The following is a 16,353-nucleotide window of genomic DNA, read 5'->3' as shown; positions in this document are numbered from 1 at the left end:
AAAGGTGAAATATCACAGCTGAGGTGGGAGATGGGTACATCTGGGTATTGTAGGTCCTGATAACTTCTCTGAGACCCATTTTTCTACAGACCAGAGAACTATGGATGAAGCACCATTTCAGATGGTATAGCTGAGATAAGAAAAGAAGCTACACTTAATCCTGATTTTTCCTTCACCTGATCGTCATTTTAGGGGGCTTTGAAAACTTGGGACTTTGTGCCATTGTGCCTCTGATTCATTTAGAGAATTCTGCAGTAAATGTTGCTGCTGGGGATTAATCTTTTAAAAGCCAGGCTTAGGATCAGCTAGTAAGGGAACACATAGACCTTTCTGTTAGAACGTAAAGTCCTTGTAATTTTTCTAGGTTCAAAGTTCCTAGGGCCCAAATAATTTGCAGTGGAGGCATATTTATCCATGGATACAAGTTGCTTTCATTTTTAATACCTGTAATGGCATCTGCAGAAGCTGGAGCCTATAAATACTACAAAACTATATTCACTACATTGCATAATACAACAAAAGATTTTACTAAGTCTGCTAAAGAAATCTTGTAGCCTTCTCCTAAACTTTTCCAGGGGAGTCTACGTAGGATCTCTAAGTCCAGGCCCACCGCCAGGTTACTTTGATGTGACTTTTCCAAGCTATCCTTTCCTCCTTAGTAAACAAGCACAGGTGCACAAGACATTAAACATCTTTTGAAGTTATTTAATGAAATTAAAGGATTCCACTTTCCAATATATAACATGTATTACATCTATACAAATAATTTATCATTCATTTACATACTGTACACATGTATTTAATACAGATATATCTAATACAAAATTCAAAGAAATCAGTCATAAACTCTTCAGCTTTGTAAACATCTAGCTGCAGCACCCTGCTTAGAGAATTAATTAAAAGCCTGCAGACTGCAGACATGTTGGCATCTTTCTCTTTAAGGCACTGTCCTACACTACAACCCATGGGAGCATCAGTTTCATACTCTCTGTGGCTCCATCAGGCATTGTTTGACCTATATTGTAATGTGTTGTTTCCCCCCTCCCCACAGCATATTTGTCCCTCTTTCCATATTCCATCATCTCTCTACTCTTAATACTTTCTGCCCTTGAAATAAGCCTTATGGCCCTGCTTGTCAGCTACCTTACATTCAGACATGAGGCAAAGGAGGTAGAGTCAATGCTGTTTCTGTTGAAAAGTCAGAATGCCATGCTGTGTAACACTTCCTTCTATATGCCTATCATGTGTACTATTCTTGAAACGTGGGGATGCATTTTGTAGAGCACTGGTTAAATCCCCAGATATGATTAGGGAGCCACTTGTGCTAAACATTAGAAGAGTAGGATGTAGAAGAAGAGTAGACTGTAGCAGCGAGTGGATAAAGTTCCATGATACCTTTGGAAAGCAATCAGTATTAATCCCTCCCCCCATTGTATGTTTTAACACCTGGCTCTGGTTTTAGCTCTCTGTTTTCATTTTACGGTTTATATTGTATTTTGTTTTAATTTGTTTATGACCTGCCTTGGAGACACACTGGGGGGGGCGGTGTCAAAGACAAAATAGAAGCATTTAAATTAATAAATTTAAAAAACACAGGAGAGGCAGGCAGGTATGTAGTCCTGACTCAGTCACAGCCAGGCCCAGTAGCCTTCCTGTTCCTGTACAGGAGTGTCACACATTTCTTCATCAATGCCAGCTGTACTGCACATTGGTCATCCATGGTTGTCTTCATGGACAAAGCACTCTACAGGATAATAAGTCTCTTATTTTCATGGAAAAATGTTTGATCTCTGTCCACAGGAGATTTTTTTCTGTGTGTGGTATTTGTCATTTGGTGCTATTTCACACAGTTACCACCATACATGTTCCAGTTCAAACACTTCTCTAAAGCCACAAGTATTTTTTTTCTGTTTCCTTAACTGGTATTCATAGGAACTTATGCACACATATGTATAGCACTATCCCAGTAATTTTCTAACAAAAGAACTATTGCATGCTGCTTCATTAACTCTAAATCCCTAATTTCTGGACAGTTGTTTACCAGCCTGTGGCAGTTCTACCGAATAACCATATCTTTAATACATTTGGCCAGCACCTGACTCAACAGAGCTGTGATCTTGACTAGGGTCCCTGAGGAGTAGTTCTAATGAAAAACTATTTAGCATTAAATATCATTTCATTTGCTCTGCAAATGAGGAAACAATAGCTATTCTCCTCGCTTTGCCTGATGAGAAGAATCTCTACCTAGAAAAACATAGCAGAGACGCCTGAAAAGTCCATACTTTACTGTTTCCTCTTGCATCAACTCCCCAGTTTATCTGACGCTATAACAGAATCACACAGCTTTTCAGTATTGGACTGGGCTTTTTCTCCTGCTGAAGACCTGAGTTATTGTTCTCTTGCTTTTTCCTTTTCACCTGGAGCCCTTCATGTTGGGTCCCTAATCACTGAGGTATTCCCTAATGAAACCCAGCAAAAGATTTGAATAGATATAACTGCGAGCTTTTTCACTGAGTAATGCCTGCAAAAGTGTTGATGGGTAGCAATAAAGACTTAGGTAAGTATTTGGCAAGTCCTATGTCTTCTTCCTGTGAGCTGCCCTGCCTGGTTCTTGTCTTTTGCAAGCAGTAGCTAGGTTCTAGGCAGGGAAAAACTTCAATACTGCAAGAGAAGAAAAGACATTTTCCATTAACTAAATACAGAAATAGTAGGTCAGAATTTGATATGGTGTTTACTCAGTTCTGATACAAAGTTGTTTTTATATGAAAACCCCTGTGTTTGTTTGAAATTCAAACAGTGTGGTCCAAGCTGCAGATAGTAAGCAAAACTTTCCCATACATTCTGAACACATGCCAATGATTTACATTAGACAAAAAAGTGTTGGCAGTGATTGAGGCTAGTTTTAGAGGTAGAGGGAATAAAGCAGCCTCAGTCACTGCTCAATTACTCAACTCCCCCCACCAGGCCTCACATATGGTTGGTGCCTGAGTCTTACAAGCTTTCAGTGTCAACTAAAGACTTACTTGTTCACTTAGGTTGTTGACTGAATTTGTATTCCTGCATCTTGTAAACTCCCCTTCATGGATCACTGCCTTGTTGTGGTGAAGGGGCTTGCATAACTCAGTGAAGCCATAAGCTATGCCGTGCAGGGCCACCCAAGACAGACAGGCCATGGTGGAGAATTCTGACAAAATGTGGTCCATTGGAGAAGGAAATGGCAACCCACTCCAGTATTCTTGCCAAGAAAACCTCATGGAACGTATCACAAGGCTAAAAGATATGACGCCGGAAGATGAGCCCCTCAGGTCGGAAGGTGTCCAATATACTACTGGGGAAGAGCAGAGGGAATTTCCAAGTAGCACCAGAAAGAGTGAAGCGGCTGGGCCAAAGCCGAAAGGACACTCAGCTGTGGATGTGTCTGGTGGTGAAAAGAAAGTCCGATGCTGTAAAGAACAATATTGTTTAGGAACCTAGAATGTAAGATCAATGAATCAAGGTAAGCTGGAGGTGGTCAAACATGAGATGGCAAGATTGAACATCGACATCTTGGGAATCAGCAAACTAAAATGGACAAGCATGGGCGAATTTTATTCAGGTGACCATCATATCTACTACTGTGGGCAAGAATCCCTTAGAAGAAAGGGAGTAGCACTCATAGTCAATAAAAGGGTGGGAAAAGCAGTACTGGGGTACAATCTCGAAAACGACAGAATGATCTCAGTACGAATCCAAGGCAAACCATTCAGCATCACAGTAATTCAAGTCTATGCCCCAACCACTGAGGCCGAAGAAGCTGAGGTGGATCGGTTCTATGAAGACCTACAACACCTTCTAGAACTAACACCAAAAAAAGATGTCCTCTTCATCATAGGGGATTGGAATGCTAAAGTAGGAAGTCAAGAAATCACTGGGATAACAGGCAAGCATGGCCTTGGTGTACAAAATGAAGCAGGACAAAGGCTAATAGAGTTTTGCCAAGAGAACACGCTGATCATAGCAAACACTCTTTTCCAACAGCACAAGAGGCGACTCTACACATGGATATCACCAGATGGTCAATATCAAAATCAGATTGATTATGTACTTTGCAGCCAAAGATGGAGAAGCTCCATACAGTCAGTAAAAACAAGACCTGGAGCTGACTGTGGCTCAGATCATGAGCTGCTCGTTGCAAAATTTCGGCTTAAATTGAAGAACATAGGGAAAACCACTAAACCATTCAGGTATGACCTAAATCATATCCCTTATGAATATACAGTGGAGGTGAGGAATAGATTTCAGGGATTAGACCTGATAGAGTGCCTGAGGAACTATGGACGGAGGTCCGTAACATTGTTCAGGAGGCAGCAACGAAATCCATCCCAAAGAAAAAGAAATGCAAGAAAGCCAAGTGGCTGTCTGATGAGGCTTTACAAGTAGCTGAGGAAAGAAGGGAAGCGAAAAGCAAGGGAGAAAGGAGAAACCCAACTGAATGCAGAGTTCCAGAGAATAGCAAGGAGAGACAAGAAGGCCTTCTTAAATGAACAATGCAAAGAAATCGAGGAAAACAATAGAATGGGAAAGATAGAGATCTTTTCAAGAAAATCGGAGATCTCAAGGGAACGTTTTGTGCAAAGACGGGCATGATAAAGGACAAAGAAGGCAGGAACCTAACAGAAGCAGATGAGATTAAGAAGAGGTGGAAAGAATACACAGAAGAACTATACAGGAAGGATCTGAATGTCCCTGATAGCCATGATAGTGAGGTCACTGAACTTGAGCCAGACATCCTAGAGAGTGAAGTCAAGTGGGCCTTTGGAAGCATTACTAACAACAAAGCTAGCGGAGATGACAGTATTCCAGCTGAGCTATTTAAGATCCTAAAAGATGATGCTGTTAAAGTGCTGCACTCCATATGCCAACACATTTGGAACACTCAACAATGGCTGCAAGACTGGAAAAGGTCAGTTTACATTCCAGTTCCAAAGAAGGGCAACGCCAAAGAGTGTTCAAACTACCGTACAATTGTGCTCATTTCACATGCCAGCAAGGTTATGCTCAAAATCCTACAAGCTAGGCTTCAGCAGTATGTGAACTGAGAACTACTGGAAGTACAAGCTGGGTTTTGAAGAGGCAGAGGAACTAGAGATCAAATCGCCAACATTCGCTGGATTCGCTGGAGAAAGCAAGAGAATTCCAGAAAAACGTCTATTTCTGCTTCATTGACTATGCTAAAGCCTTTGATTGTGTGGATCACAACAAACTGTGGCAAATTCTTAAAGAGATGGGAGTACCAGACCACCTTACCTGTCTCCTGAGAAACCTGTACGAGGGTCAAGAAGCAACAGTAAGAATCGGACATGGAACAACTGATTGGTTCCAAATTGGGAAAGGAGTATGACAAGGATGCATATTGTCGCCCTGCTTATTTAACTTATATGCAGAGTACATCATGAGAAACGCTGGGTTGGATGAATCACAGGTCGGAATTAAGATTGCCGGGAGAATTATCAACAACCTCCGATATGCAGACGATACCACCCTAATGGCAGAAAGCGAAGAGGATCTAAAGAGCCTCTTGTTGAGGGTGAAAGTGGAGAGTGCAAAAGATGGTTTGAAACTCAACATTACAAAAACTAAGATCATGGCATCTGGCCCCATCACTTCCTGGCATATAGAAGGGGAAGAAATGGAAGCAGTGACAGATTTTATTTTCTTGGGCTCCAAGATCACCGCAGACGGTGACTGTAGCCATGAAATTAAAAGACACTTGCTCCTTGGGAGGAAAGCTATGGCAAACCTAGACAGCATAGTAAGAAGCAGAGACATCACCTTGCCGACAAAGGTTCGTGTAATCAAAGCTATGGTTTTCCCAGTAGTAACATATGGCTGTGAGAGCTGGACTATAAGGAAGGCTGAGCGCTGAAGAATCAATGCTTTCGAACTGTGGTGCTGGAGAAGACTCTTATGAGTCCCCTGGACTGCAAGGAGGTCAAATCAGTCCATCCTAAAGGAAATCAACCCTGACTGCTCATTGGAAGAACAAATACGGAAGCTGAAGCTCAAATATTTTGGCTACCTAATGTGAAGAGAAAACTCCCTGGAAAAGACCCTGATGCTGGGAAAGATTGAAGGCAAAAGGAGAAGGGGATGGCAGAGGATGAGATGGCTAGATAGCATGACCGATGCAATGAATATGGACTTGAGCGCACTCCAGGAGAGAGTGCAGGACAGGAAGGCCTGGCGTGCTATGGTCCATGGGGTCATGAATAGTCAGACACAACTGAACAACAACAATCTTGTAAACTGTTTCCCCCCGTTTTACTGTTTTAGTGGTTGATGTTGTATGATTTTACAGTGTTTTATTGGTTTTATACCCTGCTTTGGGATTTTATAATGAAAAGTGGGTAATAGATGTCATTAATAAAATGATATAATACATTACTTTTGCTTCATGAATCTGATGTAGGAAGACCTCAACTCAGTGAACAACGGGCACTACTCAGTACTGCAGTTTCTGTTGCTCCAGTGGGATTGACCATGACAGCTTCCTAAAGCAACCGTGGAAATGCTTCTTTCTAGAACGGGACGGTGTAGCTCCCTTCTGCAAACTCTGCTGACCTGCCCCATCCTGGAAATAAGCATTTCCTCTCATTTCTTTTTGCTTCAGGATCTGCTAGCTTCCAGTTGCGCTAGCAGTGGGTCTGTTAATCTGATAAATATATTTGAGGCGTATGGGAGAGAACTGAAAATAAATGGTAGGAAGGTTAGTAATATACAGGTCACTGAAGAGTCCTACCTGATCACATTCTTGTAGACTCGTCTGGAATCTTTATCCAGGCACACTGTAAAGGGCTTTTGTGCTGTACTTTTGATTTTGATGTTGCGTGTTCGAATAGTGTTTGCCACTAGCTGAATCAAAAATGAAACAAAAAGCTCTGCTTAGAGAAATTGGACTTTTCTTAGCCAAGGCTGAATCCAAAAAAAGTAATGCGGCATGAACTGGCAGTTTTTACTGATTTGGTATGTACTGTAGCATAAGCCTCAAGTCTCCAAAATAGCAAATGAAAACAAAACTTGCTACAGCATAGTGGTCATGGTGGATAAGTACAGGAGAAATACAGCTCTAGAAAGCTTCCCTTCAGGGTGCAACTAGATGTGATGCAGAAGACCTGTGGCTAGGATCTTATGCATTTAAAAATATATAGTATTAACCTCCAGCTTCAGGAAGAACTGAAATGAATTGGAGTTGTGATGCTAGAGAAGAGCAGGCCAGCCCTTTCCCTCTTGTGATATTTTCCTGATTACAATTGCTCCGCCAAAACTACTATTTGCTCCACTGTCAAAAACATACAGGTCCTATGAAATCCTCGAATGGTTCTACTAGAATTAGTCATTGTTAAAGCTTAGTGAAGTATCATTCATAATACATTGGTTATCATGTTCAATAAACCTAAGTTCTATACAATTTATTCTCACCTCTCATGGCACCTCTCCTCTCATGGCACCTCTCATGGCAGCTATTCTCACCGCAGCTTCAACAAAGAACTTTGCTACATATGCTCTGAACTATAACAGATCATCTCAGTAAAATCTATTTGTATCAGGACTATTGTAATATTGGCTGTTGCTCCGTTTCACCAACAAAATGTAAATATATATACCCTGTGTGTGTGTGTGTGTGTATATATAGTCTATCAACATTCAGAAACCTGCAGAGTGATATATTTATTTATTTACAACATTTGTATACTTCTCCACATCCAGACAGATTCTGAAGTGGTGAACAATACAAAAAGAATAAAAACACCATGTTAAAATAATTACTATTTTATAAAAAGAAGCATAATTATGGTTACAGATAGTGATATAATTCTGACATTGATAAAAGTGCTTCAGTGTTCACTACTGGCATAATCAGCCTATTTCATAATTTATGAAAAGAAGAAATCAGAGACAATTTATTTTTCAGTTTGGATAATTATGCTAATTGCAATGGAAGTGCTGTTCCAGCTGTGAAGATTGTTTTATTCCAAAATCTTCAGCTTAGTAGGGACTATTGTTGGTAAAGGGGGGATAAATATGAAGAGGAAAGTGAGTCTACATTCCTGAAATGCAACACTTTTTTGTCTTTCACAGGAGTGTGAACATATCCAAGCATATTTAATCCTTTGTGGGAGCAGTATCATTTAGAAACTAATATTTTAGGTTATAACCTACACATTCTACAGATCACAGGGTGTGGGAGAAGCAGGGAGTGTTTCTTTGCCTTTGTAGTTTTATTCATATGAAATTTCTAATAAACACATACTGGATTGGATCTAGACTTAGTCATGCTTAGTGACTTAAGTCTGGATCCAGCCCATTGAAAAAGTGTACTGCTAGTGTACTGAATAAAGTAACCATCTTAAAAATCCCATTTTAAGGCCCTACGATACATGAATGAAGAGAATCAAACAGAAACTTGGCAGTTGTAAGGACAGCCTGCTTGTAGAGTAATAAGTTTGTTACAGGCATGATAATGACAAGCATAGTCTGTTTGCAATTTGCCCATATTTCTGAAAGTTTCCCTCCTCAAAAAGCATACACACTTAAACAAAAAAACTTGAGGGGGTGGATTAACTATCCACTGAGATTTTAGCAAGATGTATCTAGCAGTCTAATAAAAACCCCACGAAGATTCACCAGATTTGTTCAGCAGAAGGATGAGAAAAGAAAAGTTATAGTCTTTATATTGAGATCCAAAAATAATTCATTAACAGGCTGAAGGGTTTCTTGACTTTTAACTTTAGAGCTGCTCTAAAATTTAACTTATACACCTGGTGAATTCATAAGCTCCACTGGGAGTATTCAGTTTTCTGTATGGTTACGTTCTACTGTGAACTGCATGGGAGATACCATCCCACCACTACCACACCAAACGCGCATGCACGCACGCACACACATGCACACACACACACCAACTTTCTCTGCAGGTACCGATTAGCACAACGTAGTGCCTATTTCTGAAAAATCAGACTGCCACTTACAGAATATGATCGTCCTGACAGGTTGGAGGTTTTTATGACTTCAGCAATATTCACACTCAAGCACACCAGATCTGCAATGGAACAATGATGAGATATTGAAGAAACAACTAGAGTTGTTCCTTTTCCTTTCCTTGACTAGAGCATTTTCCTGCTCCCCCACCATCTCCAGTGGCAACACTAGTCCACATTCTTTCTATATAAGCATGACTCACATAATTCTCAGTAGCAGCAAGAGGGAGCTCTGGAACATAGTGCAGTGCAGTGCTATTACAGGCATACATTTAGGAAAAGTTCACTCTAATCTCTCTTTCTCCCTTCCAAGGCCCTTTTATGATGATGTGTGGGACTAGTGGGGGGGGGGGTGCGCTGTGAAGGTTGTCCAGTTAGCACAGTTAGCATTTAGTTGTTATGGAAAACCCCAATGTCCCTTAAGGATGCATTTCAACTGCAGGGACACTAACATTTTCCCATGGCTCAAAAGTGCTGGGGAAAATGTGTGACTGTGTCCCCCATGAAACCCACGGCTGCACGGGTTTCACTGGCACTGTTCCACATGGTTGTATGGGTTTCCTTGGCACCTATTATATGGTGTGTGTAAAATCACAGGTGATAACTCCTTCCATTTGTGTGTGTGTGTGTGTGTGTTCTTTGCCCCCACCCCCAAATTTAGTTTTGTGACTGACATTCTCTCACTGTAACAGTGTGTCTACAAAGCACACATGCAACAAAATGGAAGCCACTTCATTCTGGAAACTTTGCTGGCCATTTGTTACTCATGAGATTGTCTTTTGAGGATTGAGCTTGGACAAACAACATGCCAGTTTGAAATAGAAGGGGCTATGAAGAGCACTGATAGGCTGGGTGCCTGTGACATCATGAGGCATCTACTCTGCAGAGCAGTTCATTGCCTTAAAAATCAACAATTGGGCTCTTTTCTTTTTTAAAGGGCATCATATGATTGTTTAAATGTATATAAAAGTGGAACTAGAAGCAGCCAGGAGAGACAAAACTGATGAACTTGAAGAAGCAAGCAGATGTGTCATTTGAAGAGTGAAAGTGGAAGGAAAACAGGTTCAGGGCATTTCTACACTAGCCTAAAATCCTGAATTTAAAACGAGGCTTTCTGCTTCCGTTTTAAATGCAGGATCTCAACTGACTCCCTTTACATGTGCTTCCTTTTCCCCTTCCCCTTTCCCCCTCCTCCCCACCCCCCTTATCTGAGTCTTCCATTATCTGTAATTGATCTCATGCCTCTTCTTGCAGCTTTAACTCTTTTGATGGAGGAAACTGAAGCAGAACACAACGGGGTAATTTGATAGCTCATTATCTGTGCTCTATTTAAAAATGGAACAAGGGGCATTTAGTGCAGAAGACGCCTTGAATGATCACGGCGTCATGTAAAGAGCCTGCAAACTGCGGTGAAGGAGCAATCTCAATCACAGGATAAAAGCCCGGTGTGAAGGAGCCCTCATTCTAGAGGGGCAAACCCCTATGCTGGATCCTGTTTTTATGTATATCTGCATGTACCCTTATGCTCAGGAGTTCAGCAAATTAGAGGGTAAACATAAGCAAGGCACATTCCTCTCCCATAGCAATTCACTTGCATTCTGTGGCCCTTCTTTGTTTCTCTTACTTGATTATTAGCTCTGATCTCTCCCCCTTCAAAAACGAAATGGAATATCAGTAATTACTTTTTTATTGTTGCTGCAGCACACAAGCAAAAGGAACACCTATGTTCCACAAAGCAAGTGTATTTCCTTCATCAGAATTGTTCCTTCCCACTCCATTACTTGGAGCAGGAGGGCATGCAACTGGAGCTGAATCAGCAGTAGTCCCCATGTATAAAGGGGGGGGGATTTAATTTTTTTTTAAAAAAATTATATCCAACCTTTCCCCTCCCCCAAAATGGAGTCACTCAAAGTGGCGTACAAAATATTAAAAAGATATAAGCAGTAATCATGAAAACACATTTACAAGCTAAAAGCAGCAGCAAAGACAAACACATGAACACACACACAAAATAACAGTCAATAAAAATTAAACAGTTTTCTCCCCCAATTAAACAGAGTCACTTTTTTTGGTCACTTACAACACACCAACCCTCAGCTAGGAATACTTAACCATTACATACTAGGAAATTGAAAGCTAAGCAAAGAGGTATGTGCCACCCCCACAACCACCATAGTCTTTACCTTCAGTGTCATTTGCGGGAATGGCTTTCATAACCAGGCCTGTGGATCGCAAAGAAACTGTCTCATCCTTCTCTCGGTTACTCAGCAAAACCTAGAAAGAAAAGCTCTTGGTAATTATCATTATGTTTCAGAGTGATAGCTGGATTAAGCCTTAAAAGAAGCAGTGGGTCAACCAGCCAAAGGACCACTAATGCAAGCCATTCATATGGTGTTAATAATTTCCCTTTCAATCCTCCATAATCTCCCAGCCTCTGACCCAGTGCCAGCCCACTGACTTCTTTGTTTTTGTAATTTCTTTAAAGAAAATAAATTACGTCTAAATTCAGCCAACTTCTGTTCTGGGCCTAATGTGAGTTGTAGACAATGTGGATGTTTCAGTAACAGCATAAATTCGAAGCGTACACTTTAGAGTATGGCAGGAGTGGACAACTTGTGACCCTCCTGAAATTTAGCCTACAACTCCTATCATGCCTCATCATTGGCTGTGCTGGCTAGGGCTGATGGGAATCTTAGGCCAAAACATCGGGAGGGCCACAAGTCGCCCACCCCTGTGTTAGAGGAAGATTATAAACAACCAACAAGGAAAATCTTATAAAAGAGAGCACAAGAGGAATGACATAAAGAAGTACATTACAAAACAGGAGTTAAAGGTGAACTAGCATGTTCCACCTCCATTGCAAGTCTTCAGAGCACAGCCACCATTTCTCCTTTGCAATGTGGGGCTAGAAGGGCAAGATTTCCAGTGGATAAGTGCCTAAGTAAGGCTCAAACCACAGGCAGCTGACTGACTTACTCTGCCTATTCAGCTCACTGCCACCAAAGTGAGCCTTACTTAGTTTTGGAGATGCAACATGTTTTGTGGGGAGTTGGTAATGCAATACTTTCAGAGAAAACTCCCTATTCTTATCATTGCTCCCATGGCGTTTGTTGTCTTTGAGGGGTCTTTCAGCTTAAATTTGGGAGAAGCGGTCCCTATGAAACAGGATTATGCCAGGATCCTGTAAAGGCCATCACTGACGTGCATATCAAGTTTCTCAGGGGACTGTCTCTATTTCTGTACACCATAGTCATATTTTTGTATGTAATATTTTCATCTATGGTTAGTATGTACTAGTTGGGCCATGTTATTTGTTTTGTTTGACTGTCCCCACAATTATATACTCAAGTTATTTCGTTCTGATAATTCCCCAGTTGTGTGCTTTATTAGCATTGCCAGCTGTGGGTCATGGTGGAAGCCTTCTCCGTGGGTTCTAGAATTGCTGACCATACATACTGTTTTTTTTTCATATTTCCCTACCGTCCCATCGTTTTAATATAAATGTCAATTTTGTCCCGTTTTTAATTTTTTGTAAAAAACAACGCGTTTATCATAAGGCTCTATGCTAATCAATGCGTGCAGTAAAACTACTAGTGTGACGAAAGAGGAAGTTCCATTTACTTGATCCAGCCAGGGCCAGGCTTCTTGAGCTAGCAACGATCAGACGCCGCCCCTTTGCTTGCCTGCAGTGGCGGGGAATTCAAGAGGCGGTCGCTAAGCCCCATTCAGGGTGTGGGAGCCAGGAGGGTGAGTCTTACTGTTATTTCTACCATCATTCTGCCCATAGAGATTCTTCCGCTAATAAAACTTTTGTTATCGTCTTACTTTTTCATGAATACGGAATATTACATAACCCCGGCCTGTTTTTGTCATTCCAATATCCCGTTTTTGTCTCAAGGAAATATGGTCAGCCTAAGAATAAAGAAAGTGGGTTTGGAAAAACCAACTACAGGGCTGCTGGAAAAGCAACTACAGATGCTTCACTTTTCATATCAAAGGTGGAACCAGAAAATTGTTCTCTGTCTTACATACTCTAAACATCATGGGGGTAAGACAAAACCTTGCACAACTCAAATGTCATGAGATTAAGCAGAAATCCCCATATACTACTTTCTGTAACTGATCCTGCAGATATGAGCAGAACCACTGTATTACTGTATTCCCCAGCCCCAACCCATAGAGCTGGTCTAACAAGATACCATGGTTGATGGTATCAAAACGCACTGAGAGATCAAGGAGAATCAACATGGTTGTACTCCCCCTGTCTATCTCCTGACAGAGGCCATCCATCAGGGTGACCAAGGCTGTTTCAGTGCCAAGCCTAAGCCCAGATTGAAATGGATCTAGATAATCCATTTCATCCAACAGCACCTGGAGTTGGATCGGTACCACTCTCGCAAGTACCTTGCCCAAAACAGGATACTCATGACTCGGTAATAGTTATTACAATCTTCCAGACCTAGTGAGGGTTTCTTAAGGAGTGGTCCCATGACTGCCTCTTGTAGGACGGCTTGGACCACCCCATCTCTCAAGGAGGCAGCCATTCACCTCCTGGACCCACCCACCCCCAGTCAATTCTCTTCTGCTAGATGTGATTACCCAAGATGGGCAAGGATCAAGCATCTTGCAAATGGTTGGATGAACCTCTCCAAGCACCTTGTCCATAGACTAAGGCTACATGAACTGAAACTGATCCCATATAACCAGACTCAGTGGTGATCTGGACACCTCCTCTGAAACTTTATCAACAGTGGTGTCAAGGTTGAAGCAAATACAAGCAACATTATCCTCAAGAGTGCCTTGCACATTTGCCACAGATATACGGGAATAAAAGACCAGTTTGTCTAGAAGCCTTTTGGAACACTGAAGCCCTCTGACCACAAAAGTATGAAAACATCAACATGGTAACAATACTCTCTAGACCAGTGATGAAAGCAAATGAAAATTTTTTCCAACATTCTGAGCTCAGTTTTTAATGTCAGTGAAATATTCTGCTGGAACTCCATGATGATGCATAGAACTCTGCACCTGTCCATTTCTGCCCACTCTTTGTTGTTCTTCTCACCTTTTTATACAAGAGTGAAAGTTCTGCACCAGGAATCTCTACTGCTGGTTTCTTTTTTATTTGTAGACCATCTGGAAGAGAAAGATTTTAATGAGTAGAGAATATGACAATGTTATTTTCCAGGTGAGCGGTTGGATCCAGGATCTGCATTCTGTGGATGGAAGGGCTCCACTCACAGAAGGTGCCTCCACCTGATTTTCAGGGATCTTGCCCCCCCCCCATCACCTCATTCAGCAGGGTCTCCTGACCCTCTGTGTAGCATTTCCAGGGGGCTGAAGGAACTGCCATGGGGAGGTGGGGGCAAGAAATGCAGCCCAGTTGGACATGCCCAAATCTGGATCCAAACCAAGGTTTACAGGAGAGGCCAGGATGGATGTTGAGACGCAGAATGCTTTTCCCTTCAGGTTTTTTTTACTTAGGATGTTCCTTGTAGTTGGAGTGAAAATAGCATGTGAACTTTTACATGCACATAGATAAGATAGGAAAAAATAAGAGCCAATGGATTCTCTTACTCATGTCATCATAGAAGAACACAAACCTTAAGGAATAGCACCAAGGACCAATTAGGCTACTGCATTATTTCTTAGCTTACTTTAGGTGTGTTGAACCTAAGGCCACAGGCCAAATCCAGCCTGCTTGAGGCCCCAATTCAGCCCTCTAGAGGGCCACATCCCTTTCTCTTGCCCCATCCCTGTTCCCCTAACTGCTGACCATTTGGTGATTTCCTGGCTTTTGTTCATTCCCTTCCCCTGCCCTTCTAAAAGGTTGAAATGCCTCTCCTACAGCTTACTTACTGGCAGGAAGAGCTTCAAGCTAAAAGAGGCTCGTATCTGAGGCATTTTTGGTATTTCTGCCCTGTCCTCTTTTGCCCTCAGCCCCACCCACCACTTGAATGTGGCTCCCCGAGAGCTTCTCCAAAACTGAATTGGGCCCTTGAGTTGAAAGAGTTTCAACACCCCTGGCCTACTTGAAGCACAGCCTGGCCGAAATGAGTGATGCCAGCAGGACAGATTATAGGGTCTGAATGCAAGATGGAAGCCCTGCAAGAGCTAGCGGGGAGCCCTGAAATGACATACAGACCTCTGGTGGGGATGAATTCTTCAAGGGCTACACTCAGTTCAATGAGGAAAATGTCTTCAATGGGCTCCAAAGCTGCATTGCTGAAGAGAAGCTGAAAGGGAAAAAGAGGCTCTTAGGTCTCCTAGCTTGGTGAAATGTTACCAGGGATATAATTTTTGTCCAATCCAATCGCAGCGCTTCAAGTACAGGAAGAAGAGCACTGACCTTCACTGCATAGACTTGGAAGAAGATTGGCTGCAAGCCCAAGCGCACATAGTATGCAATCACGTCAATGATGAAGAGATCAGAGACTGCAGGTTTGCTCGGAGAAGAAGGCTGCGTGGGGTCAAAGATGGCTGCATCAGTCTAAACATCTGAATAGCGAGCTGCTGTTTCTAACATATGCTAAGTAAATTAGGGGACGAAGAACAAAAAAGGTGCCTACAATGATTCACATATCTCACTCTGTATGCGAACGCTATCCAACAGAGGGAGATACAGTTTTTGCCATTCCATTCTATTTTCCCTAATAAAACCAAGAAATGTTAATAACCTAGGAAAGCTAAAGGTAGGGGTATGCATTGGGGAGGAGAAACTAGCCTTTCCTCCACAAGGAGGCAAATGGAATTAGATGTTCGTGCAGGTATAGGATCTAGGCATAGGATCCCTTGGCAGCCTTATCAGGTCGATGTGCACTTCCATATCTGCTGACTAAGTACTGGCCTCGGCGATGGATTTAGCTGCTGGTTTCTTTTGCCATCGGAAGAACATGCCAGAAAGCCTCATTGCTGTTTCTAAGGAATACAAGCAGAAGGAAGGGCTCCTCTCCTACCATGGTGGCCAGCTTCGGAATCATGTGACAGAGGGTGTTAATGTTGCTCTCGTACCATGGATCAGCTCTTCCAAGATAAGCAGCCAACTCACAAGGCTCTGTCCAGTCAGGCAGAGCATATGCCTGGAAGAGGAGAAACAGGGGACACTTAGCACCACACAGAGTAGGATCCACTCAGAGCACAGGATTGTGGCAGAAAAAAGACGAACCCCTCCACAAACACACACAGCAGCACAATCTAACCATACCCTTCTCTGCAAGGCCCCAAGCCACTCACCTCAGCAGGGGAAGAGATGGATTGTTCCTCTACAACAGGAACATAGTAAAACTGTACTTTTAGCCTTCGTGTAAGAAACACACGTCTGCTCTCCCGCTTTCTG

General features: G+C 42.2%; 1 protein-coding gene across 2 annotated transcripts in view; it reads right to left on the bottom strand.

The window, feature by feature from the left end:
* Window positions 1-686: 686 nt before the first annotated feature.
* PIK3R6 (phosphoinositide-3-kinase regulatory subunit 6) overlaps window positions 687-16,353 on the bottom strand; it is a 55,640-nt gene continuing 39,973 nt past the window's right edge. For both annotated transcript variants that reach the window (XM_084838372.1, XM_084838373.1), the window contains exons 14-22: window positions 16,251-16,350; window positions 15,974-16,096; window positions 15,367-15,477; window positions 15,163-15,253; window positions 14,083-14,153; window positions 11,201-11,291; window positions 9,009-9,079; window positions 6,779-6,891; window positions 687-2,661 (exon numbers count right to left, since the gene is read on the bottom strand). In XM_084838372.1, the coding sequence (XP_084694498.1) occupies window positions 2,508-2,661; window positions 6,779-6,891; window positions 9,009-9,079; window positions 11,201-11,291; window positions 14,083-14,153; window positions 15,163-15,253; window positions 15,367-15,477; window positions 15,974-16,096; window positions 16,251-16,350 (925 nt within the window). In that variant the 3' untranslated portion in view covers window positions 687-2,507. The remainder of the gene's footprint in view (window positions 2,662-6,778; window positions 6,892-9,008; window positions 9,080-11,200; window positions 11,292-14,082; window positions 14,154-15,162; window positions 15,254-15,366; window positions 15,478-15,973; window positions 16,097-16,250; window positions 16,351-16,353) is intronic.

This window comes from Heloderma suspectum, chromosome 2 (genome assembly GCF_057233095.1).
Source record: "Heloderma suspectum isolate Gila_16-S chromosome 2, 16-S_ref, whole genome shotgun sequence".
NCBI classification, from domain to species: domain Eukaryota; kingdom Metazoa; phylum Chordata; class Lepidosauria; order Squamata; family Helodermatidae; genus Heloderma; species Heloderma suspectum.
The sequence above is the reverse complement of the archived record's forward strand: the minus strand, read 5'-3'. Positions and strand labels throughout refer to the sequence as shown.